Source organism: Labrus mixtus, chromosome 17 (assembly GCF_963584025.1).
Source record: "Labrus mixtus chromosome 17, fLabMix1.1, whole genome shotgun sequence".
Lineage (NCBI taxonomy): Eukaryota > Metazoa > Chordata > Actinopteri > Labriformes > Labridae > Labrus > Labrus mixtus.
In genome coordinates this window covers 5,570,411-5,596,170 of record NC_083628.1, presented here as the reverse complement: position 1 = coordinate 5,596,170, position 25,760 = coordinate 5,570,411, and the positions used below count along the sequence as shown (strand labels likewise).

General features: G+C 41.7%; 1 protein-coding gene across 1 annotated transcript in view; it reads right to left on the bottom strand.

The window, feature by feature from the left end:
• LOC132992124 (astrotactin-2-like) overlaps positions 1-25,760 on the bottom strand; it is a 307,673-nt gene that overhangs the window by 28,837 nt on the left and 253,076 nt on the right. Inside the window, exons 17-19 of the mRNA XM_061061275.1 lie at positions 20,303-20,625; positions 11,055-11,188; positions 8,482-8,630 (exon numbers count right to left, since the gene is read on the bottom strand). Coding sequence (XP_060917258.1) covers positions 8,482-8,630; positions 11,055-11,188; positions 20,303-20,625 — 606 coding nt within the window. The remainder of the gene's footprint in view (positions 1-8,481; positions 8,631-11,054; positions 11,189-20,302; positions 20,626-25,760) is intronic.

Sequence of the window (25,760 nt, the reverse complement as noted above, 5' to 3'; positions counted from 1 at the left end):
ACATTTGCTTGCATTTTAACATACTTATAGTTTCTTATTCTTTGATATTGCTTATATTTTGGTAAAGGCAAGTATAGCAGCTATAACAGGTTTTCAACCATTTGTCCATTTGAATGCTCTTATATTTCCTAATATTATGTCCGATTCCTCTTCTTCTACAGCAGAGCGTGTTGGACGTACTGCTGTGTAGGAATGCTGAGCCCCTCACTAATACATCAGCACTGCCCATTTCACCGGCTTCTCTGTGAATGCTGTCTCTGCCTTGGTGTGCCATCTAGAGGCCTGTGTGAGGCCCACTGAGGTGGATGGTTCATATCCATCATATATGTGACTGAAATCAAAAAGGGAGAGAGTAGACATGTTTAATAAACTAGACGAGGGTCCAAGGTCCTCAGGGTACGGTAATAGGAGTGCCCCAGTTCTAGATGACTTCTTTCGAATTGTTACAAATAAACTAAATGACTATAAACTCAGCAAATGAAACACTTAAAGTGGGACATAGTAGAAATGATATATAACATTTTATTGAGGTGTTCTCCTACACTGAAACCAACGTTCATGTTTCTATAGTTGCAGTTGACATCATTTATCAGACGAAACACAATTAAATATTCTTTACAGGTAGGGTGTCAAAGATATGATACTTTTGCCTATACCTTTGGTCACTTGGTTGAATCATGTTTCTGGGCAGACAAACCACCAAGCGGGTGTCCTTTTACTTTTGCTCCATATCTTGAAACATGAGGAGTGAGGTGGCAGGGAGGGATGAAATAGATGTAAATGTTTCCTAGAACTTGGGAATTAAAATACTGTTGATGGTACAGGATTCCTTTAGCACAATTCCACTCAGTCAGGGCCATGTGTTGAGTATTGTTGGATGATGCCAGGGAATGTAATTGCTAATTTGTGTATATGACAAAAAAGGACATATCTACAAGCTTCATTGTTTTTTCCGGAAAAGCAAGGCACCAATATTAACAATTGATTTGAATCTGCCTGCCTAACCAGAGTCATTCAGAACTTGAATACACCATTGAGATAATGATGAGCTGAAACCCGGGATGACCTCATCTTTACCTACACTTCATCTCAGTGATTCAGTGTCCCTCTTGCCTTCTTGGCCTTGTTGGATTAGGTGATCCCTCTCTGCCTGCTCCATCTGTACAACTGGCACTTGCAGTGCCCTGTCTTCTATGTTCACATGCAGAGCCTGGATCTTGGCAGTAACAACAATGTTCTCTATGTACATTTTTTGTGACAAATAATGTGGAAAAACACTGTCCAATGGAACGGTGCTAATAGTCCCTGACTCACCTATTCTTAACTATAAATCTTGGTCTTCCCCCATTCCCGGGAAAGATCTTGTGACATTAAACATCTCCTAATTAGATGATGGTTGTTCTTTACTCCTTCCCTTCTGATTAGTTTGCTTAATGTACGCAGGAAACTGTTTAATGTCACAGTGTCCTCACCTTCTACTTTTTACTGCTCAGAGCCCGGACGACCACAAGTTCTCAATGGACCTGCCTTGATTCTGTATGGTGTCTTTAGCTGTTTTCACGCATGCACTCCCAAAACAACTCTAGAAAATGTTGGGACAGCCTCCCCCAGAAATCTTCTTGAGTTGCTTTTTCAACTAATGAGTGGAAAAGACTCACATAGAAACAAGCCGCTTTAGTCACGCAGTCTCTGCATGATTAGCATAGATTGCCCAAACGTCCTGAGAGAATACAAGCTTTCATGTAGATGCAGTTTTTATTTGCATTATTATAAATTGAAGGCCCAGTTCTATCGCTTACTGGGGAAACTTAACCTTTGCATGTAGTGCTTCATGGTCAGTTGCCGGAAGCCTGTTGGGCTGTTGGATGACCACTTCATCCAGTTAGTGCTAAGTGGCTGCTGAGTTAAAATTCCAATGGACAGTGGCAGATATTCCTGGGAGTCCCAGTTAAGGTTCAGAACTTTGACGGGAAAGTTTGTGGGTAGTGTTATAAATGTTATAGTTATCAAAGAAATATATATATTTCCAGCTGTCTATGGTATCATCCGGTTGATAGGTCTGACTCTGAATAGCAGCATCAAGGTTCCAGTGTTAGGATAGTTCAGGATTTTACAAAGTTTAATGGATACTTTTCCTGTCACATTCTCAAGAGGAAACGCTGACCTGACTTTTAAAAAACGGTATGCTCCAGGAAAGAAGGGTGGAGTACCTGCAACTGACATGGAGATACATCTGACATTACTTCTTTTTTTTGGGCAGGCAACCTGTCATGATTAACTGCTAATGAGAGCACAAAGGTCAACCCTGGTGTATGTCAAAGTACTTATAGAAGAAGCCTTGTGGTACTGCTTGTGCACAGTAGATGTTTATTTTTTTGGCAATGACAGACTAACAGAATATATTCACTTTAAAAAGATGCCATCTGTTGGGAAAGGACAACAAGTGCCAGGCATCAGGTGTCTCACATTATCAGTGGTAGACCATAATTCTCTCATGCACACTTTACAACCATGTATATATGGGTCCGGATTTGTTTTTGGGACGAGGAGAGCATTATGTTCATATAAACAACAAGATGTATGAACCAAGGGATCGGCTGGCCTCTTTTCATATCAAAGCAGCAGGTCGATTTACCCGTCACTGTTGACTTCAGATGGAAGATTTGTGAGTGACCAGGGAGAGGCCTTCAGCAAGAGATGACAACTTCCTTCTAAACAGCACTGATAAGTGGGGCAATCTGAGGGGTTTAGAGGCAGGGGCCTTGTTGCTGATGGTTTGTACAGATGTAAGAGGTACAAGGTGATGCTATAAAAGACATGACCCCTCTTAAGCCTTACTCGTATAAAAAAAGAGGGACAAAACAAGGCACAAGAAAGGGGAACCGCTAGAGATGTCAAGAGAGAATGTAGAAAGTAAAAAATGGAACCTAGTGGAGCCTAGTTTCTCATATCAAGGTGACAACACAGTTAAGTGTAATTTGGACTCAACTGTGTTGGCATTATGTTGTCTCTTCTAGTGTTTACAACCAAAAACGCACTCCCATCCTGTCAAAAACTGAAGCTTGGTCAGTGAGCCAACGCTTCAAAACAAGACGGTGTATTACTGTCACGTCAGTGTTGCCTCAGTAGGCAGTACGTACTATTCAGTATGGAGTTTCAGTATACTGAACTCTCGTGGTCATTCAGTATGCATATTTTGGGTCCACCTCAGTATACTGAACATTTCAGTATGGATACTAACTTCCGGGTTTCATGCAGTATGGATTGGATGCGTGCTTTCAGGAAATGAATTGTATTTTACCACCCACAATGCTGTGCGAAATTAAACGGAAATTGTCACTTCATGTCCGCCTCCAAATCAAAACAAACGAGCGTGGATTAATTTAATCTTAATTTAAAGTCCCGACTGAAATCACTACTGTTAGTTAACAACAGAAAATATAACAAATATCTGCATTATTATAAAACCTTTCTCCCTCTATTTAAATAATGATTTCACTATTTAAATGCGTCTTTATTTGTTTATTTTACTTTATATTCTGTATATTACTGTCTTTCATTTGTACTTGTCTTTATGTAGGCTACTGTATGTTATTTAGTTATTTAATCTGCCTTTTACTTGAGTTACATTGTGATATTGTTTTTGTTTACCTGACTGTATATGCCCATTACTCTTCTTGAATAAAGCTAAACAAAAAACCCAACAAAAAAACGGGTGGATGCGGCCGGTTGGGGAAACGTAAATGACGCCACTAACTTATTGAATGACTCAGAAGAAGTAGGAACAAATATCTGCCTACTGTGCGCGCCTACTGAATAGTAGGTACTAACAGTATACAGCATGGATAGTAGGTACTGCATACTGCCTACTGCCTACTGAAAGATTGAGTAGGCAATTCGGATACAGCCAATACGTATGTGTTGCGTTGCCAAATAGTGCTACAGCAAAGTAGCTTGCTGAAAAATGTCTAAATATAGCGTACACCTACCCCAACATTGGTTTGCAATGATTGGTAATCTTTTCATTTTAATGTTAGCTAAATGATGTGGCACAACCTGTTCCATCTGTAGCGATGTACAGTGGGGGAAATGTTACAAGGTTACAATGTTACAATTCACTTAGCAGACGCTTTTATTCAAAGTGACGTACATCAGAGAGTAAGTACAACACTAATCCATTCATACACCACCACCGAAGCAGGGGGAGCAATGCGGGTTAAGTGTCTTGCCCAAGGACACATCGGATATGTTGCTCAGCTGGGGATCGAACCATCGACCTACCAACTGAGCCGCAGTCGCCTAAATATTACGCTTGAAAGACCGCTCATTTTTGTAATAGGGCAAACTTATAAAATCAGTGGGGGATCAAATAATAATTTCCTTTTTCATCATTCCTAAGACAAAACCCAAGTCCATACTACACCACCTGACGTCATCGTCTGATCATCCTGTATGCTAGAGGATGCCATCCAGAAATTACCCAAGAGGGGTACTGATGGCATCAAATTATTATCTTGGGGCACCAACCAAGATTTCATAATAGACCAGTTGGGAGTGAGAAAGACTGCTTCATTCAGAACCATAAGTGAAGAGACATAATTCTTGTGTTCTGAGTTATGATGCCTTTGTGTCAAAAGTCACATGTAACCCAGAATCAGCAAGAAATTAAACAAATTGCAGGTTGAGGCAGCACTAGCAGTCAGGAAGCCAACCTAGTATATCCTTACACCACCCACTATAATTACCAGTATTTTATTACATCAGAAGGAACATCTAAACAACACACATGAACTCAGGCATGACTTTTCCACTCAACACTAATGCCCACTGCAAGAAGGTGCACCTATGTTATGAGCAGATGGATGATAACATTTCTCTCATTTGCATAAAGCAAGAGCAAGTTGCATTAGCAACATTTGTGGATATTAACTTAAAAAGGAGATTCCATTCACTGGCAAGTTTTTCAAGGAGCCCATGATTGCATCCATTCATGCAGGAAGTTGTTACGGATGAAAAACCTGAGTCAAAAGGGTGGCACATTACATCATTTGAATAAGCTTATTAACACAGATAAAACTGTCATCCAGCTTCTGGGGAAAAGTCACCGCATCCCAGAGCAGATACAAGTCGTCATCTGCAGTGATAACAGGAATGACGCTGGGGTTTTTAGAGGACAGAAAATGTGCACGGAGCACTAAAAGATGGGAAATGTACAATACCTTAACACAACTATTATTAATAACACTTTTGGTTGAAGGTGTTTTGTTTTCTTTTATATATTTGGGTTGCAAAGAAATCTCTGCAGAAATATAACAGCTTAATAAAAGAGGGAGAAAATGATGTTTTTTTTAAACGAGATGAATCTCATAAATCAAGTCCCTTTACCCATTAGAGGAGCCAATTCTATGGAAGCATTCAAGCCAAAAACACAAGACCTATTCATCCTCATTGTCTAATGACAGACCTTACCAATATTTACTTCAGGAGGGAAACGGTGTCTTCTCCTATCCTAGTCTAGACAGCTCTGACATAGAAACATGGCTTTAGGAACCCAGTTAGAGCGGCATCCAAGCGTCTGCATCTCCACACTCACTCTCTGTCTGCCATCTGTATGAGTGTGCACATGGCTGAATGTGTGTGCTCAGATTGTGTGACTCATGCTCAGCATGGCTGAATGTGTTTGCGTGTGTGTGTGGCTGTCTGTTTATCTTTCCTCTCTCTCTCAGACACCAGCCCGAAGCAGTGTTTCAACTTGGCAATGGACGTGGAAGCAGCCCCAGCTTCTCGATGCCGGCGACGGCTGAATCCTATCCGCTGGACGCTTGGGCTGCCATTATTACTGACGATGTAAGTGGATGGTCAGAGTCTCCACCACACCATCTGTGTCTCATCTGCCTTCTGGTTTTAATGGCACAGTCCATGCAACTGTCCTTTGTACTTGACTATCCCGGCACATACTGCAGCCTGGGGATTTCTTGTGTTATATTTACCTGGATATTTTTGCTATTTGTATTTTCAAATGTCTTTCTAGGATAGACTACTGACTGGCAAGTTCTCCAGATCCAGACCTGGAAGTTGTTGTTTGCACAGTATTCCAAAAACTGTCATCAAACCAGATTCCAGTTCAGAATGGGTTGTTCAAATGGTGCAATTTGATTGTTTGAACACGCTGAACAACAGAGGAGCACCATTTTTGTGCTTCACTTTCACTTCATACTGAAACGGTACCACTGATTGTTTTCCATCATATCCTCTGTTTAACACTTGCATCTGAACACCTCATACTGCTCTATATTGCCAAATTTCTGCTCTGACTAAGCTTTAAATCAGGATTTTCCCCTGCAACGGTCTAGGTTGTTAAATATGGTTCACTGTAAATAAGCCGAATAATCCTTTAGTGTGGACCCACCCAGAGATGTTGCTGAAGAGGGCTTGACTGCAAGCTCACTGGTTCAAATCAACACACAGTCTTGGAAAATATGAATAGGGAAAATGAAGGAGTAACACTTGCTTTCCAGAAAACCACCAAGATGCCCTCGAGCAAGGTATTTACCCAAGTATTTATCCAAAAAACTGCTCCATTAGAGCTGCACAGTGGCCAAGACTGGTTTCACTGGCAACTTTGGCATGGGGGTGTGTATGTGTGTGTTTGTGTATGTGTGTGTGACGTTACAGAGAGAAATACTATGGAAAAAAAGAAAAACACATCAAAGAATGACGGCGCTTTAAAGCATGAGAGGAGTTTGTTTCTTTGTGCGTGGTTTGCGGGATGCAAAGCTTCACTGGACTTCTTACTATCACCAGTTTTGTTTTTTTTTATTATGAAGACTTCCATTTACCTTGAATGTGCCTCAAATGTTGGTCCTCAAATAAGAAGCCAGCAGTGGGTACAGGGAGTACAAATCCAATAATTTGAAAATAAGTCAGAGTAAGTGTGAGAAACTGACACTTCTCAAACGCTATGGCTTTTATTTGCTGAGTCCGGAGAACAAGATCTCATCGTTTTAAGAGGCCCCTATTATTTCATAAATCGACCCCTGTAATGCCTTCCAAGTTTGTATCAGCAATCTTGATCCCCCCCCTCCCCCCCACCCCCAGTTTTTTAGAGAACAATGAAGGTTTTGTGTAGCTACACAGTTTTGAGTATTTGCAGTGGAAGTTGGCGCTTTCCAGATACGTACCTATACATTTCATAATGTATGATGTTTCCACTGAAGCAGAACTCATAGTCTGCCAAAGTTTCCCGCCAATTAGCATCCAACTACTCCTTTCCAAGAGGGCCATATACTGAACAAACACATATTAATGCATCCACTAAAGTTGTAATTCAGCTTTGTGCTGGTACTATAAAACAAGCTGAGAGTAAACAAGACTGACATCATTAATGGTTAGAGATAAAGAGTGACAGACATAAAGACAAGAGAGAAGACAAAAGACAAAGACAATGGCTTCTAATCTGTATTATACTGTCTCTTCTGACATGATTTATAGTGGTGACTGGCACATAGCACAGTGAGTCACCCACACCATCTGCCCCTTCCTACCTCACCTCTGCCAGCATGCCTGTGTCTAACTGTCTATACCCTCTCTTCTCTCGCTGGTGCCCACGCTTTATCAGCACTCCTCCCAGGGGTGATGGATGACCTGTCCATACTTCCCAAATGACTAAATCCAGCTTCTTCCAGACCACCTAATTTTTCTCGAATATTATTAAATTCCTTCCTATCACCCTTCCTCTGACTCACCCCGGCCCCTCGTCACAACCCTGACCACTTCCCTATAGCCCTGCAGCACAATGGTCAGCACCATTTATGGCACTTGATAAATTGCCAGACGTCATCTTCTCCCATCCTCACTGAAAGCTCCCTCTTCTGTTCTGTATCCAGACGAAAAGTTTAACCTCATTTCCTCCAGTTCTAACTTTAACTCCTTACGTCAACTCATCAAACATCTTTATTATTTTATCCCTGAAAGGCGTTTCACTCTGCTGTCTGGTCTCATCATTATTTCCATTTTCATTCTTTTAATCAACATTTCTAAAGAATGAAAATGTGAGGAGTAAATGCAAAAGAGAATGGACAAGGTGTTAAAGAGTATTTAGTTATTGCTCCAGTTTGATTTCAAGTCTAGTTCCTTATTGACTTCCCATCAATAACTAAACCGATGTTGGCAATTCTTTTTCTGCAATCAGAAATCAATCAAGCTGTTTAAAACTAATTGTGCCGCTAAAATCAGGATCAAAAACCTTCTAATTCAGCTGTTTGCAGGTCTTTCCAAGGACGTAATCAAGAGCAACTTATCCATGTATTATCTACAACACTGCTTAAAGGACTGAATAGAACATGAACATGGTCGAACGAAGGTATTTTTAAAAGCAAACTAACTACAAGAGCTGATCCTGATGTAGTAACAGCAATGCAGTTATAGTTCCAAAAACACCAAGGGAAATCATGCCAGAGGATTGCAATTCGGTTGTTCTACCTGTGTAGACCTCCGCCTCCGAGGGATCCTCCACTCGTTTATGCTGGATGATGTAATCTGAAACTTTGCAGCCAATCAGAGGCTCCACGTCCATCCACTCCAGGGCCACCATTGTGCTGGAGGGCTCCAGGTAAGGGGCTAGACGCAAACTTTAATAGAGCAACAAAAAGAAGACAGGGTTAAACACATGGAAACAAGATCAGTACAAACAGTGAAATCAAAACGCTGCTATTCCTGTTTGTTCCTCTCAATCAGTTTGAATTTTTAAACTGTGTCAATGTGCCTAAGAACTAAATGTATTTTTGTTTTAGAATGGAGACCATAACAGCTCTGCTTATATATCTGACTGGACAACAGGATGGCAAAAGGAGCTTCAAACGAAACAGCATTCCGATGCCACCTGTTCTCCAGCAGTGTTCCATGAGCTGTTTTCCCCTCTTTAATCCTTCAAAGGAGATAAAAGAACAATATTTCCATTTCCCCGCCCTCAGGCTGTGTCTGTGACAATGGCTAAAGGAGTGGGTTACCCCGCTGTCATAAAAAGCATGCTGCTCAGTTTTTTTCTTCATGCCTTTACACTCCAGCACTGGCTAGAGTTGGAGATTTGGCTGCTGCAGGGACTCTTCACTTGCCTTTTCGTGCCAGCAAGCAAAATCACAAGGAGGCCTCACCAAAACTCTGGTTGTGGCACTGAGCCCTTCCTCTCCAATTACAAAACCTCAGGCCACAAAAATAATACCAAAAGTGCCATAAAGAGCCCTCAAACTACTTGTGCAATACTTGTGGAGCATAATCTAAGTCTTAAGTATACTTTTGAATGTCCTGAATACCAGTATTTTTGTAATTATTGCAAAGGATTTTAGACCAATATCAACACAAGGTCCATTAAGTAGCTGCTATGAAGACATTCATGATATTTATCAGCAGATAGCATTTTTGTGGAATTATAGGATTTCTAATCTATGTTGGTTTAAAAGCAGAGGTTTGACATTCATTCTTGACCTGTGATACATTTTAATTATATCAAATACTCAAGTGTTTATACCCACAGAAACAATTGGAGGCCTTTAGGCATTATTGACATAGTGGCCACAGTGACCATTGTGAGACCATGACTAGAGCCCCTTAAAGCAGCTGTAAAACAAAATAGATTGTTCCAATCTGAGTTTGGTATTGTTTTGGGATTACAATATTCTTAGCCAGTCACCTTTTGGAATCCATCCTTTATATTTATCTCAAATGCTAGATGTTTTAAAATTATGCACATTTGTGATATCTCTTCTATTGCAATGCCTCCAACTGATGAGCAATAACCACCGACTGACAATGCCCTTGCCCCCTACCTTTTGATATAAATATGTAATATATCAATATGTGTTTGGGTATACATTATTAATCTATACCAACTATTGCAAGATGTCCTGGCAAATGTAGTTTTATTTAAAGTGGACTAAAGAGAATATTCAAATTAAGTTGTTCAGAAATATTGAAAGTTAGGATTAGATTGGCTTTCATCTTGCCTGCCACATGATGGGAAATGATTAAATGTAGGGAGAATGACTTAAGCAAAACTTTCCTTTGGCTATATCTGAAAGCCAGGGGCGTGTCCAGTTGGGTGGCAAGGGGTGGCATGAGCACCCCTTGAAATCTGATTTGCCACCCCTCGGTGCCACCTCAAAATCCCTAACTGTGATTGGTTGTTTGACTTGTCGGTGACAAGAGTTGTGTTAAAATCAACTATTTGGGGCTGTGTTGCAACTGAGTGCTCGTGGCTTCCTTTGCTTATCAATGTGGCAAACTTTTTTGTGAGTGAAATAAAGTGTAACCTTTGTTCTTCTTTCTGAGTCCTTAAGAAATTAAGCTAAAAAGATTTATATGTTGAGAAATCTGCTGTATTACTTTTTTAATAATAATAAAAAATCTTCATAAAACTTGAATCTTATTAATTAAAGTAGAAATGATAACTTTCTGCACAAGCCAGTGCTGTAGTTTGGCCATCTCTCCAAATCTTTGATCATCAAAATGGATGCAGATTTTATTATTATGACTTGGCCCCAAGATTAATTTCTTGCAACAACAAAATATTTCTTCTTCTTCTGCTTTTATCATTTCTGTTTGGTGCCCAATAAATGTTGCTCCTGGCTCATTCTGGAGTGCAATTAACTAAAAGGCATATTTTATTTAAATCTTAAATTAATTGTGTCTATTGTAGCTAAATCCTCTGAAGCTTTGCCCTTTTACCGTACTGTTTCTCTTTAAACATTCTCAGAGCAACAATGGCTAGAGCTGATGACTCATAAAAGCCTCAAGAGTACTATTAGGACACCTTGAAACAGAGCATGTTCCTTTCAGAGGAGTGTAAGGGCTGACTGACAGCTATTACAACTTTGGGGACTGTGCTTGTGACTACAAGTTTCTCAAGTGCCCCAGGAGTCAGTGGAGACAGGTAAGTGTGTATGTATGTGCATGTCCATGTGCTTTTGTGAATGTGCCTGTGGTGCAGCCGAGCATGCATCCATGAAATCTCTCTTGTGCATGAATCCCTAGGTGTCATGGTGTCACCTCACACTTACATTGGCTGCCTGAGGGGACTGCAGTTAGGCAGGCCATCTTTGCTGAAGGCACTCAGGTCACAGCGACACCAGTTATCAATGACATCGCCCTTTCCAGCACACCAGTATGAGCTCATTGTGGCGCTCTTGAAGGCCTGTAAAGGGTAACAGGTGAGAGAAATGCAATTATCCCTCGGAACATGCGCTCCCTGTCCATCTATGATTACCCAACCCCCATCTCAGTCCACCATCTCAACCAGTGCCCTCCACATCCAAGACGTGAACAGACACACATCTTTTTACTTTTAACCCATGCATGGACTATTCCAGTTTTTCATGTGTCCTTCCCCCAATAAAATTATCAACACTTAAGTATCAAACTCAGCCAAACATGAATAACCATTTTGATGAACTGGCAAAAATATCCCCACTTTGCAAAACGGTCTAGATCCAACATGGGCCTCACAAAGATGGAAATACAAGTACACACACACACACACAAACACACAGTGACCTTTTTATATCCACCGTTCCCAATTACCGGGAGGCAGGAACATCTCACTAACATCAGCAGGCTTACACTGTGATATCATAGATGCACTGTTACTTTTATGATGGAGGTGTGAAAGCTGTGACACTCCCCACCTCCTCCGTTCTATGCGTACGTTTGTGTGTGAGCGTGTTTTTGTGTGTGTGTGTGTGTGTGTGTGTGTCTGTGAGCGTGCGCACGTAAGGATCAGTCGGCAGTGCTGACGGCCTGAGAGAGGCGGATGGAGGAGGGGGGGGGATGTTAGGAGATGACATCATCTTCTAACATCTCCGTGTGCTGCTTCATTAACGGGTGAAAGAAAAATCAAAGGCAGAAGCTCAGTCATCCTCTAAAAGGCAGCAAAATGCCAATATAACAGTCAAAGCAATAAAGTATAATGTCAGGGCTTTCCCTAAAGCCACAGGCATAATAGAGAGCGAGTTCAAGGGAGTTCGCAAGCACTCTGGCTCCCCCTGTCACACTTTGGATCAATGGAGCACTCAGTTATTTATGTGCTCCAACTGGTTGGCAGTGCTGCCTCATGCAGGCAACTTTAGAGATACAGTTGATCATAGTCACAAAAATAGGACACTGAAACCACACAGGACCATTATCACTGGGTACCAGGCATCCAACAAAAAGCAAAAGGAAGCCTCTTCTTTGTTCAAATACACCATGACATTCTCTTATCTGAACGCAAAGGAACTGATGAGACCACACACATCTTTGCACACATGGTCAATGCAACAAAAAAAAAAAATCCTGAACAAACACTCCAATTAAAGATTGATTTCCACGGTTGGTTGTATAATTTCATTAGCAAAACGCCAGGGAAGATTTCTGCCGTGTGTTGATTAGCGAAAGTGACATTCGAGATGACTTTGGGCAAAAGCCCTGACCAGAAAGACAGGAGGCTTGGCCAAAAAAAGGGTTAGGGTATGCAGTTAAAAGCTGATGTTAGCATTTCCACAGCACTGCATTGTTAGCTGTAAAGGAAGCTCAACTGCCTTTCATGGGAACTGACTTCTTCCATTACCCCTTGCTTTCACTTTAAGCAAAGGATCTTCAGGGGTGAAAGTGACCTAAATGACCAGCAGGGGAAGAAAGATTAAGGGGGGGAAAAAAAAGATATAAGAGAGCAAAGGAAATGTGACTGTGAAAGAACCAAGAAGGAACCAAAAGTGCTGTCTCCCGACTCTTAGGAGTCCACACCTTACTCTAGCAGAGGATCAGGATCCTTTAGTAGTCAAGGCTTTCCCATCATTTATCCTCCAATCCGAGCCCCTTAAAATGAGCATGCTGAATGAACAGTTATTATAGGGGTAGGTAAGCACTGTAATCCATGGCCATATAATAACCCCCTGAAAACCAAAAAGGGGAAAAAGGTAATTACATTTCTCCCCCTTGCCTGAACCCATGTGGCTAACTGCTGCCAGAAAACAACAGCAGCAGGGGTCTTGCCACCTCATGTCAATGGGAAGCAGGCCACAGACAAAGGCATGTGGACTCAAGGTCCAGGCACGCACACAGACTAGACAAATATGCAAAATGAGAAATGACCAGCGCTGCTAGGGGCAAAAGAGAGAAAGACCACAGAGCCAACTTGCGTTTACCTCCACCAGATTCCTAGAAAAACCCCATATGGGTCTGTGCGCTTGATTGCATGGCTGCACATGTGAAAAATAGACAAAGCGATTACCGCCATGTTTATGTTTGAAGAGAAATGCAAGCCAGTCTCCACTGGGTAAACAGGGGATCTAATTGTGGTTTAGAGAATAAGGTGGGGGTTGGGGGAGGGGCACAGGAGGTAACAGAAGCAAAGTAACATATGCACTTCTGAACATTTGTAGTAAGGCTGTCCCTGAAATCTTCCCGAGTTACTTGTTCACATATGCACCTCACCGCAGGCCATCCCTGTCAGGGGTGGGTATCGAGGCAGGACATGATGGCGGACATAGAAACAGAGTCTGACATTATGATGAAAATGTTTGCCTTTACATCATTGCTACCTGTAGTTTGACATACTCATATATCAACAAAGCAAAAGTATTCTGGCGAACAGAAAACAAGAAGCTTCTTCAATACCTACACATAGATTTCCTGAATTGTTCCTGCTGCCTTCTCACTTCAGCCCGCCCTGTGTTCGCACTAAAAATGTACTAGGGAGATGGGACTGCAGGGAAAATGTCAGGGTGGAGTTTGGTTGAAAAATGTTTGTTTGCATTCAAAAAAGACGTTTTATGCATGTGTGAAATCCCCAAGAGATACATATTTCTAGAAGAGCAAGAAAACGTGACATAACATTTGAGGTGATAATATGCCAAGAAGTGCTATGGGGGAAGACAGCATTGTGTTCTGCTGTTGCAAATTAGAAGAAAAAAAAACAATATATATGGTTGAGTCCCTAAGGAGATTCCGTTAGCAAGATGTGCAGCCACTCTGGAAGGCCCTAGAGAGAATCATTTGGTGTTTGATGCATTTTGTAGATAAGTCAAAGCTGAAAAGAGGAGGACACCTTACACTGTATTGATTAACCACAGATCATGCATTTCCCAGAACACTATGGATCCATATACATTCTGTGTAAGGGTAAAGACAAACCTCATCCCATGAAGCTTTACATTAGTGAAACAAGTGTTTTGACAAAGATGGTTCTGTCTGACTATTGACCGTAACAACGTCAGACAGATTTTGTCGGAATCATGACAGATTCACTTTCAGGGAAACGGTGATATTCCTTCTGTTGCAATAACACACGGTTCTACCGTTTCACAAATATGCCACAGTTCTTCACCATTGACCTTATCAATACTGAACAAATTCAGCTGTAATGTAATCACCCCAGGCTTTAAGAAGAAGGCAAGATCAGTGAACGGCGAGGCCAATGAGCATCAGCAACAACTGAAGCCGCAGATTCCACTCCTTGACATCATTCAGACCCCGCAGACTCGATGGCACCAAAATACTATTTGAACCTTTCACTTTCGTAGAAGCTTGTCTTACAAGAAGTGAACAGAGGCCATCATGACCTCTTCAATCTATTAATCTGTTTGTCTAGTCTAAACTGACCATATTACTGTCTATCTTCAGAAGCTAATACATGAAAACACTGGCCAGCTGGCCCACAGTATTGATTTATAAGATGATCACTAGTGGTGGTAAAGAGTCTAAGTCAGCACACACAGGACACCATCAATAGTGACCTAAGTGTGTATGCCTATGTCTGTGTGTGTGTATATGTGTGTGCGCACACATGCATTTATGTATCCTTTCCAATCATTCAGGGCTAATGGTGTTAACAAAGGAACCAATGGGCTGCTTCTAGGAACCACGTCAGAAGTAGTATTTCCAGGAAATAGGACACTGGGGGCAGCTGGAGGGTTGGTTCACCCAGAGGTTGATGGGGGATTGCCATGTCATTGGAGTAACCTCACACAGGTATTGGTTTATAGGACTTCTCTTAAGCTGATGTGACCTTCTCTAGTAGAAAAGATCATTTGTTGGTCTGCTATCTTATTAGATGTTACACAATAACCATCTCAGCCAATTAAAAAAAAAAGAAAAATAGATGTGAGAGACTGTAGAAATACATACATTTGACAAGAATTAACATTATCAGTTAAAATTGGTGATGGACCTTAAAGCTGTTTGATATACAGCGTCCAAAGCATGTAAACTTTGAGATGAGGTGAGCATTGTTTAGGAATCCTCGTGAAGCTCAGACACAAAAATTGCACCAACCAGTCCCTTTACGCCTCAAAAGAAAGGAAAGATTTCACTAGATGTTGAATATGTGGAGTAAAGCATTGGCTACCAACCTGGGGTCCGGGCCCCCCAAGGGGTGGGGTGGGGGCTGGTGATGTGTGGAAAACATCTCAGGGAGGACAGAAGGCTTTGTCTGCTAGTCATAATCAGATTTGCACAAATTAACTAAAATCACGATAACAAGCTGAATAGTTTATACATTTACTTTTGGTAAATATGGTAAATGGACTTGACTTTCCTTCTCCTGACTACTCAAAGTGCTTTTACACCTCAGGTCACACCTACCCATTTACGCCCATTCACACAATGATCGCAAAGGTTGCTTTGTAAAGTGACCATCAGAAGGAACTATTCCCGATCATAAAGATTCATACGCCCCTGACAAAGCAGCGGGAGCAACTTTGGGTTAAGTGTCTTGCCTACGGACACATTGGACATGTGGCTGCAGGGGTTGGGGATCGAACCCCCCACCTTCTGGTTGAGAGACAAACCGACTACCAACTGAGCTACAACCGCCCACTATATGATTTTTTGTGGGCTTTCCATGGCTTTATTTTTCAAGAATGGACCGTGATTAGGATCAGAAAAACTGTATGAGCGAGAGAGAGAGTTGGGAATGACATGCAGTGAAGAAGCCACAGGTTGGATTTGAACCTGGGCTGCTTGCTTGGAGGACTACAGCCTCTGCACATAGGGCGCACACACTAACCGCTATCCTAGCGGTGCCCCATCTGTTGATATTTTATCAATGAAAACTATGGAAATTGAACTTAACTTGTAACTGGAATGTTTCCTTTTTTTGTGTGAGTCCCCCAGGGCTCAGCTCATCAAGATAGAAATTGGGAGGGGGCCAAGGAAAAAAAAAGGGTTGGGAATCATTGCCCTAAAGCATCCTCCCCTCACCCATTGCAAATGTTCCCTATGTCTGCATGTACAGTATGTTTCTCTCTATTTCAGCACGAATAGGCAGTTGCTCTTCTGTTTCTATCCCACCCTCCTGCCCAAGCTGAAAACCTTCTAAAAGCCCTCGCGAGGAACTGCGGTAGTACGTTATGGTGAGAGCATGACAGCCACCACACGCCAAGATATAGAGCATTCTGACCCATTAGACTCACAACCAATTTGTTCAAAAGGTTTGCCATAATTCAGTCAAAGCAGCACAGGGCATAGGACTACTGGCAAGCTCCATAGGCATGAGCTTATTTATTTATCCACTGAGTTATTTTTCTCTGGCACTAAAACAGGGGAGTATCTGTGCGTGTGTGTGTGTGTGTTTGCGTGCACACATGCCAGGCCTGTAAGCAAGACCACCTCAGTCGAGTCAGAGCCAATTCCAAGACCGGTTCCAGTCGAATTTAAGTCAAGACCTGGTTAAGAGTAAGCCAGGCCAGAGACCCCAGGAACTAGCTCACCAAGACAAAAAGGAAGCAGAACCTAAAAGCTTTCCTCCCCAATGAAAACAAACACAAAGATGTATCTACAAACTTTGTCATACATGCAGTACACTTATGAATGCATCAGCGAGCGCTCTCGTCGTTGTCTTTGGAACGGCATCCTCCCGAAGAAGAAGGACTGCGGATACTCCGGAGGGGCCATTGTTTTTGGAAAAGAGATGTTGCTGCTGAATTTTTTAAACGTCACGTTTCAATGCTTTAAGCACCGCACAGACCACTCTCCGTTTATCTTCGTTACACCGGGGACAGGCATCTTCAAATCTGGACACTTCAAACCCAAACAAACCAGCGTGGAGAGACACAAGAGAAGAAAGTGAAACAATATGTTTTTGTGTTGTGGCTTTTCTTTTCGTTTCTTTTTTTTGCTCTCTATTTGGGGACATGTTTTGAGGAAATACTTAGGTAACCAAACTTAGGTAATCAGATATTTGCAGATAGGATCAGTCTTTCAGGTATTATTTTCCCCAAATCCTAAACTAGTCATTGGTAATGTCATTACGGGGCACATGTTCAAAGAAAAAACTTCTTTCCCCCTTTGACAGAGACGCACAGACCAAGCTTGGAAGACGGCAGATACGGCAGTTTTCTATTTGACCATTTAATTCTGTTTCTCCTCGGTCTTGGTAGTGGTCTTTTCTAGGAAGGGGTAATTTCACATTGAAACAAAATCCTCCTTTGGCTCAGTAATTAGGGGATTTATGTGAAAGGGACATGACATGTCCTGTCAGACAGTCAGGCAGCCAGGGAGAGGCCACTGAAAGATGCAGGTGGCCGAGAGAGGAGGGAGGAAAAGGAGGAAAAGAAGGAGTGAAAGGAATATGTAAACCCGATCGTATGGGGATGAAAAGACACGTGCACATGCATGCACATATGTATACACATGCAGGAGTAACTGCTGGACAACATGAGGTCTATTTTGATGTCTTTTTAGGGGTTTAAAGTTAAAAAAAAGAACCTCATCACTGAGAAAGCTTTTGCACCATGGCATCTGTCTTTTCTGATAGACGCAGCCAAGTAGAAAGATACTCTCACGCATAAGTGTGTGTGAGACAGACACACACAAAGACAGAAAGAGAGAGAGAGAGAGAGAGAGAGAGAGAGAGAGAAAGAGCGTATGTGTGTGTGTGTGTGTGTTGTGTACATGGGCAGGTTGTTGTGTCGCTCGTCTCTAATGCAATATACGTATGTGCCTCAGCAGCGGTCGCAGCCAAGAGAAGAAGCGAAGGAGAGCAACAAAAAAAAAAGAGGGAGCAGAGTGATGGACTCCCCTCCCTCCCAAGAGGTCGATGACATCAATAAGAAGCTAATAATCCTACCTCCAGCTACCTCACAAGGGCTTGCCAGAGCGATCCACTGCAGTCTACCCCCTTCTCCTCCTCCTCCTCCTCCTTCTCCTCCTCCTCCTCCTCCTCCTCATACATCTCACTCCTTACAGCCCCAGAAGACCACGGGGTTGGGTAGGGAGGAGAGAGGAGGATGGAAAGTGAGGTGTTTGGAGGAGAGGGGGAAAAGAGACATTTTTTGCTCTTCCTCACGCTTAGCTATCGATGAGGCCCGCTAGGGATCGTCTGCTATTGATTGTGCCTTCTTTTCTTTGGGGCTGTGGTGCTTGTTATGGGCGGCACGTACAGGGGGCTTTGTTGTGATGTATGTGTGTGCGTGTGTGTGTGTGTGTGTGTGTGTGTGTGTGTGTGTGTGTGTGTGTGCATCAACATATACATATGTGTGCGTGTGTGTGTTGTTGTTTTTTTTTTTTTTGCCTCTGGTATTGTTGTTGCTCGCAGTAATTTCAGAAGCAAAGGTAATTAGATGCTTGATTGGGGGGAGCATGAACTAGTCTGCTCCCTACGGTGTGCTCCCATGTGTGTGTGTGTGTTGGGTGTGAGTCACCTGCAAACAGCACAGAGAAGCTGTGCACCGGATATTAGGCATAATAGCAAGACAACGTCAAGATGAAAACCCAAACAGAGCAAAAATATGGCAATCTAAATGTCAAGTGAAGCCAGAGCGCCCTCCCTGAATCACCTTATGGAAAAGAAATGGAATCTGATTAAGTTTCCCCTGCGTAAAGACTCCAAGACTTTTTTTTGAACAGGATGTATCATAAATGTGGCCATTAGGCTGATATTACATTCAACTCTGTATGCGTGTTTAGACACACACACACAAACACACACACACACACACAGATCTCACACATCGACTTTCCCACAAGAGGAGAAAAGTATGATGTCATCTTTTTTATGCCCCCTGTATTACAGTGCTCGTTTTTCACTGGTAAAAGTTAACCAACTAATGCCACCTAGAGGTGACTCGGTCCAACTGCAGAGGACTACAGTATGGATGTGTGCAGGATGAGAGCATTACGACACCTCCACATGGCATGACAATGTGTGAATGTATGTATAGAAATAAAATAAGACTGAAAAAATAAGTAAATAAATGCAGAAACTTTTCAGAACAGACAGTATTATCTTCTTACAGGGCAGCATTACGGATGTGTTTATTGTACAATAAACATCTGTTTGCAGAGGTGGTAGTCGCATCACTTGTCACATTCAACACAAAATCATCAACAGTTTAGGTTATAGATTTGAATTCCACTCATCCAAAACAACTTATTTCACCTGTAAATATATTGATACATTTAAATCTTTTCACTTGATTGTCTGTGGTCCGAGACGATTAGACACAATAATTACGATTTGCGATGCAGGACCTAAAAGAGGTCACTGATCAACCCAGCAGAGTTAGAGAACTATTTGAGTTCCCGTCTTACCTTTTTTGAACTTTTACTTTAAGAGTCATTTCAGATTTTACATGAATTTCATTCTTATATTTTTGCTCAATTAATTTTATACCTTTCACAAGATTTGCCATTTCTTCACCTTTGCTTCCCCTTGCGGTGTTATGACCTGTAAGTTTCATTTGACTGCAATTTTTAAAGCATTTCTCAAGTTTTGATTTTTGAATGGATAAAAAATCGCAACAGTAAAATAAATCCTGATGTGTGAACGCAGTTGGTAATAATAAAGAAAATTCCCCTTTGTCTATTTAAAATGAGCGCTGGGCGTCGCTTGTGCCCTTCAAGCATGTAAGGAACATTGTTTCAAACAATTTTGTGCTTGTCAGAAGGTTCTTTGCTGCTCTTTCTGTGATACAGTGAATACATCCAATTCTTTGTAGCACTGATATAAAGGTAAAGAAAACTGCCTTTAAAGCGTCGGACTCTGTCCCTTTGTCCGTCATCTTTGATTTCTGCAGCGTCCTTTTTACGTTATATGCTGCCTCCTGAGGTCCCGCCCCCGTACGAGAGAGAAAACACACAGTGACAGACTGTGCAGTGCATATAAGAAACTCAGGAAGACATCAGGGGCAGGCTGTTGTGTGAACACAGCTTTAGACTTCAAGTAATAAAAAACAGTAAGCAGTAAAATGAGACAAAATAAACACAAGGGATGAAGGGACACACACACACACACACACACACACTCCTCCTCGCCCCCATGCTGCTTTCTCACCTCTTTGGTGACGTTATCTTGGACCAGGCTGTAGAGGGGAACCACACGGCTGACTTCCAGCAGCACGGGGATGGGGGAAGGCTGCTCCCCGCTCCTGCTGCTCCCAGCATGGCCTCTCCCCGTCACTCCCCCCATCAGGGCCTGGTGATGGCACAGGTGGCAGCCAGCTGGACAGCTCCCCTTCTCCTCGCAGCGGATCTCCACGCCGCTCACCAGGTCGTCAGACAGCAGCTGGCTCTTCTGCAGCGCCGACAGGTAGCTGATGAAGGGGACCGACTTCAGCTCGCGTCGCCCGCCCCCGACAACCCCTTGGTCGGTGGCCTCTGCGGGAAGGGTGAAGCAGCAGAGGAAAGGGATGAGAGGAAGTGCAGATGGAGATAAACAAAGTAAAGAATCAAATCTAAAGAGGTGGACGATGGCCACCTCGTTTACTTTTTTAACGTCTCTCAAACTTTTTCTCATCCTTATTTCCATCAAACGATTTATAAATCATCACTTGGCGCAGCAGAGATCATTCACAGTCCCTCAGCTGCGCAATGAACCCCCGCATCTGGATTTACTTTTACTTGCTGCCAAGGAAAAGAAGAAAAAAACAACAACTAATCCCTTTCTGTCATCAGCTTTCACAGACAAAAGATGAATGAACAGAGGGGAGGGAGGAGGGGGCCGTCAATGGCTTCTTCTCCTGAGTGTCAATTACAAATGTTTGATGTTCTCACTGGAGCTGTGTTTGTGTGTGCGTGTGTGTGTGTGTGTGTGTGTGTGTGTGTGTGTGTGTGTGTGTGTGTGTGTGTGTGTGTGTGTGTGCGCAGGGGGTCTTTCTCCTTGTTTCCTCTGTGAGTGAGCAAAACAACACACCGTGCAGCAAGAAGAGGCAGCGACAGTAGAGAACTACTTGTGCGTCCAACTAGAGAGGATACATCATTCCACATATTACAGTGGCGCACATCTGTGCTAATGACTTCCCAGATGTGCTTTTGTGCTGATTTACCTAACAAGAGCAGAGACCACATGCAGGTCTTTATAAATGAGTGAGGAAAGGAATTACTCTCTAGTGATAGAAAAGTGATTACCTATTGAATGTGTGGCTTACGGTGAAGTTTGAAGACACTATGAGTCAGAGGTCAGGGTTTAAATACTATTAAATGATAAATAAGAGTTCCAGTGAGCGCCCCCTACAGGCCTGGAGCAATCCATTAGAAGGCTGGATTGTCAGCAAGTTTGTTTTCTGTGTTAGTTTGCTTTTGACTTTCACGTTAACGTAGTTGTCCCGGCCCTTTGCAGCAGTTTTTGTTTTCATAGCAATTTTATATTGATGCATTTGTTCAGACTTTTGCATGTATGTTTTTGAATTTGCATGGTTTCTGAATTGCCCGCTCGTTTCCAAATATGTCAATTGCATGTCAGTTGTCCTAGTTGGCCATCGTAACAGACATTAGAAGAAAAAAAAAGTGAATGTCAAGAGACACGAATGTGCAAATGTTTCAGCTACAATTACACAAATACCCTGAGACATAAATGCTGGTTGGTTAAATCGATGAGAAGGCTGCATAAGTGCATTCAAACAGAGAAAAGAATATCTCATAAACACACACAGAGCACTTAAAAAAAGAAGAAAAAAAAGAAACCCTAAACCTGAGCTGGGTGACATTGCAGGAAAAGCCCTGGACATTATTCAAGGCGGGGTAATGGGAGCAATTAGGGTTAATATTTTAAATGACTTATTTCCTCTTAACAGTTTTAATGACAGTGAACTCAAACGTCTGTCAAACTGTTCCCCGTGGTTAAAAGAAAAAAAACAACCTGTACAGTTCATGTGAGCGAGACGGTGAAAAACAAACCCAATGTGTCTACATGTGCAATTTCACTCCCGTTATGTCAGCAATGCTAAGGGACCATAAACTTTACAGTCTTTCATTTTTCACTGAAAACACATGCTGACATCTGCTTTACCGGGGCAGATATTTAACACCTCTGAGAAAAAGTAAATACAGGTGGAGATATTTTTTTAAGGATTATTTTCAAGGGAAAAATCACAAAAATGTGAGGTTAACGCGACATCTAAGCCCTGCAAATATAGCATGGGGGAAAAAAAGAATCTTCAATCAGGTTTTTAATTTCTAAAGTAAAATGACCAAAAAGTTTCCGAGTTAATCAAACCCTGCAGAATGTTTAGTTTTTTTTATTGATCCTTCCATACATGTTTACATATATCATGGAAAGAATGTGCAACACATACATAAAGCAGAAATCAAGTTTATCCTCTGTAAATGTCTCTCTGAGTCATGACTGTCTAAAATGAGTGAGAAGTGTGAGTTCCACCAGCTGTACTGTTGTCGGGCCGAGTTTGCATCATGTTTACATGGACGGGATGGCCTTGGGTACAGTATAAAGCTGTTTTAGTCAAGAACTAGTGAAAAGAACAATAACATACTCAGAGCTTATTTGGATGTCACTTGAGTGAATTTAGATCACCTAAAGTGTCAACCAAAGTGTGCTAACATTTAGCATGCTAACACAACAATGCAGGACACAGGCAATTGCAGCTCGAGCAAAGGACAGTTTTGTCCACCGCTTGTGGTTAATACTACTTAATTATGGTGCTTTCGAATTAATAACTCCTTTGTGTGAACCCGAGTGGAGAGGGGTTGGAGGTGTGCGGAGGCTAATGAATAGCGGAGGTATTCAGCTTTGTCTTGGTTTAATGCTGGTGCTCATGGGCGACATACTGGATCAAGAAGTTGCATATTCTCCACCTAATTTCCTTTTTTCCCCATTCTAAAAGGTCTGTAATGATGAAAATATGCATTGGATGACGAGAAAGACAAATTTGAAGTCAATTTACACTTAGCTTATATGAAACTTTGCCTAAATGAAGAATATGTAACTCAATATATGAAGAATAAACAGTTTAGAAACAGAATTATCAGAGGGAAACATGGATGTAAATGGATTAAGCTTGTAGGCTAGACTAAACAATCATTCTGTATAGCAACAATACGCTGCCGTAGGAAAACAAATACGCTGAGGCCATTATTCAGGGACAAGTGGGGTCATGAGTCCAGTAAGGATTCTGGTAAGTGGGATTCAAACATTGTTTATCAAACGAAACTGAAGTAAATTGGAATCAGCTTTGTAAAAACAAAAGGTAAAAAACAAATCCTATAGTGTGTGCAATATCCAGTTCTGGAATGTAAACGGCACCTCAGGTCACCGAGACATTCATATTCCCGGACGAGAACACCGAGGACACGACGTCTCTGTCCTGAAACGTAGCTCTGACCCTGCTGTGTATATGTTTGTGTACGAGGGAGAAATAAGTCTGTACATACGTCTATTTATGTATGTCTTTGTGGCTTCCTCCCCGTGTGCCTCTGCAACACACACACACACACACACACACACACACACACACACACACACACACACACACACACAGTGGCAAACAGCTGAAGGAGGAGGAGGAGGAGGGTGGCGGGGGGTCGGTAACTTCATGTGCAGTATGTAAACAGGCTCAAGGGGTGGCCCACGAGCCCAATTACATGCACTTCTTGAGGAAACACAGGCACCGAAAATGAGCCTTCACTATATGCAGCCCCTGCAGCCAGCCGGTCCCATTCACTCTCACCCGCTTTAACTCGTTTCACCCCGCACTACATTTGTTTACAACCTAAACAGATGCGTTTCATGAAAGGTTTTGGCACTTGGGAGTGTATGGGGGAAATAAAACACAAGCCGAGGTAATGTGATTGTCAGAGTCAGCTGGATTTTAAAAAGTGCACTTTCTTCCTGCACAACATTGTTTAGCCCCCTATTTATCTTTATTTACTTTGGGAACTTTACAGCTTCTTCTTGTTTTATTTAAGTGTCTTCACTATAAAGACTGTTTTGAATCTGGTAGCAAACCGCTGTAACATAATTTCCATCTGGGATCACTAAAGCACTTTGTCTCCTTGTGTGTGTGTGTGTGTGTGTGTGTGTGTGTGTCTGTTTATTCTTGTTTGTGCAATGTACAGTTCTGCTACCATTTGACCAGCAGTGGCACCCTTCTTCTCAAGGAAAAATTTAATTGGACCACGAGTATTTTTTTTTATACAGTTAGAGGACGAAGATAAATTATGGCATCTCTTTGCTCTGTGGAATAATTGTGATGCTTGTGCAACACTTTCCTGTCATCACACATAGTGAGGAGATAAATGGAAAAAAATTACCCAGCCATTGATCTTCCACTGTCTTTGTTAATTAAAATGTCTTTGCAGATGGGTTGCAATTTAATTACTCATTAGGGACACATCCCCTCCGGCCAGGGTTATGTTGCCCAGGCAACAACAGCAGAGGCGTCACATCTATTCCATTGAAGTTACAATACAGATGTTGTTAGCTTTATTAACTGTGGGCATTGTTTGTTTTTGGTTGGTTTAAACAGCTGCTTTATTTTGCCTCCTTTTTCTTCTGTAAAGCTGGGCCAAATTAGAGAATTCATGTATTCCAAACAGTCAGGCTTAATTGTGGATATATCAATCAGTTAGAGGAGTACAAATCATTCAATCACTTTGACATTGTCAGCGTCTTTCACTTATTTTAGTACCAGAGTTATAATGTGACAACTTGTGCCAGAAATATTTTATATACTTCTACTTAACAAAATATCATTCCACTTAAATTGTGTTTTACCTTGTTAGAAGAATAATTTTAAACAGCTGTTATCCCACAAGAAAGAAGGCCAAATTACAATAACATTTATCGAATATTCTAATTGTCTTATCAAAATAAGATAAATCAATAATTTCAAAGAAAGCACCTGACCTGAGAAAAGAAACCAGTTTCTTAGACCCATTTCATCTTGATCATCTTTTGTGCAGAGGTGCTGACTTTTACTCGAAGACTCTCACTGCCATCTAGTGGACTCTTTCTGTACTTACACTGGCTTACTGGCTCACAACTTCAAACTACACACAAGTCACCACATCTGGATAGTTTCAGAAGCATTGGCCTGCAGGCAGTACTTCAGGTTCTCTCTGTGGGACATATTAACTTTGAAGAAGTCTGCTTTCTTGTTCACTCAGGTAAATCTAATTTAAAATCAATAAAATACTCATTTCCTGATAGACTCTTTGTTTTGTAAGAAATGGAAAGGCTGGGAACAACGAAAAAATGTTAATTACATTTATCTGGAGTTATTCATGTTAAAAGTCAAATAATTGTGCATTTTAAGTAACTGCATCATTAGTTTGGATGCATTTCTATCCTAATACATGTATTTCTGATTCTGATTCTGATTTATGTCAATACTGTCACATTTAATCTTCCATATTTAATTTACTACCATTTATGACTCTGTTCTTGCACATTTACATTTAATCTTCCATATTTAATCTTCCTATTTAAGACTAGTAATGCTTAGTTAAATCCTGGTTGTATATATTCACATTCTTAGTTCTGATATTTTTTTAGTACT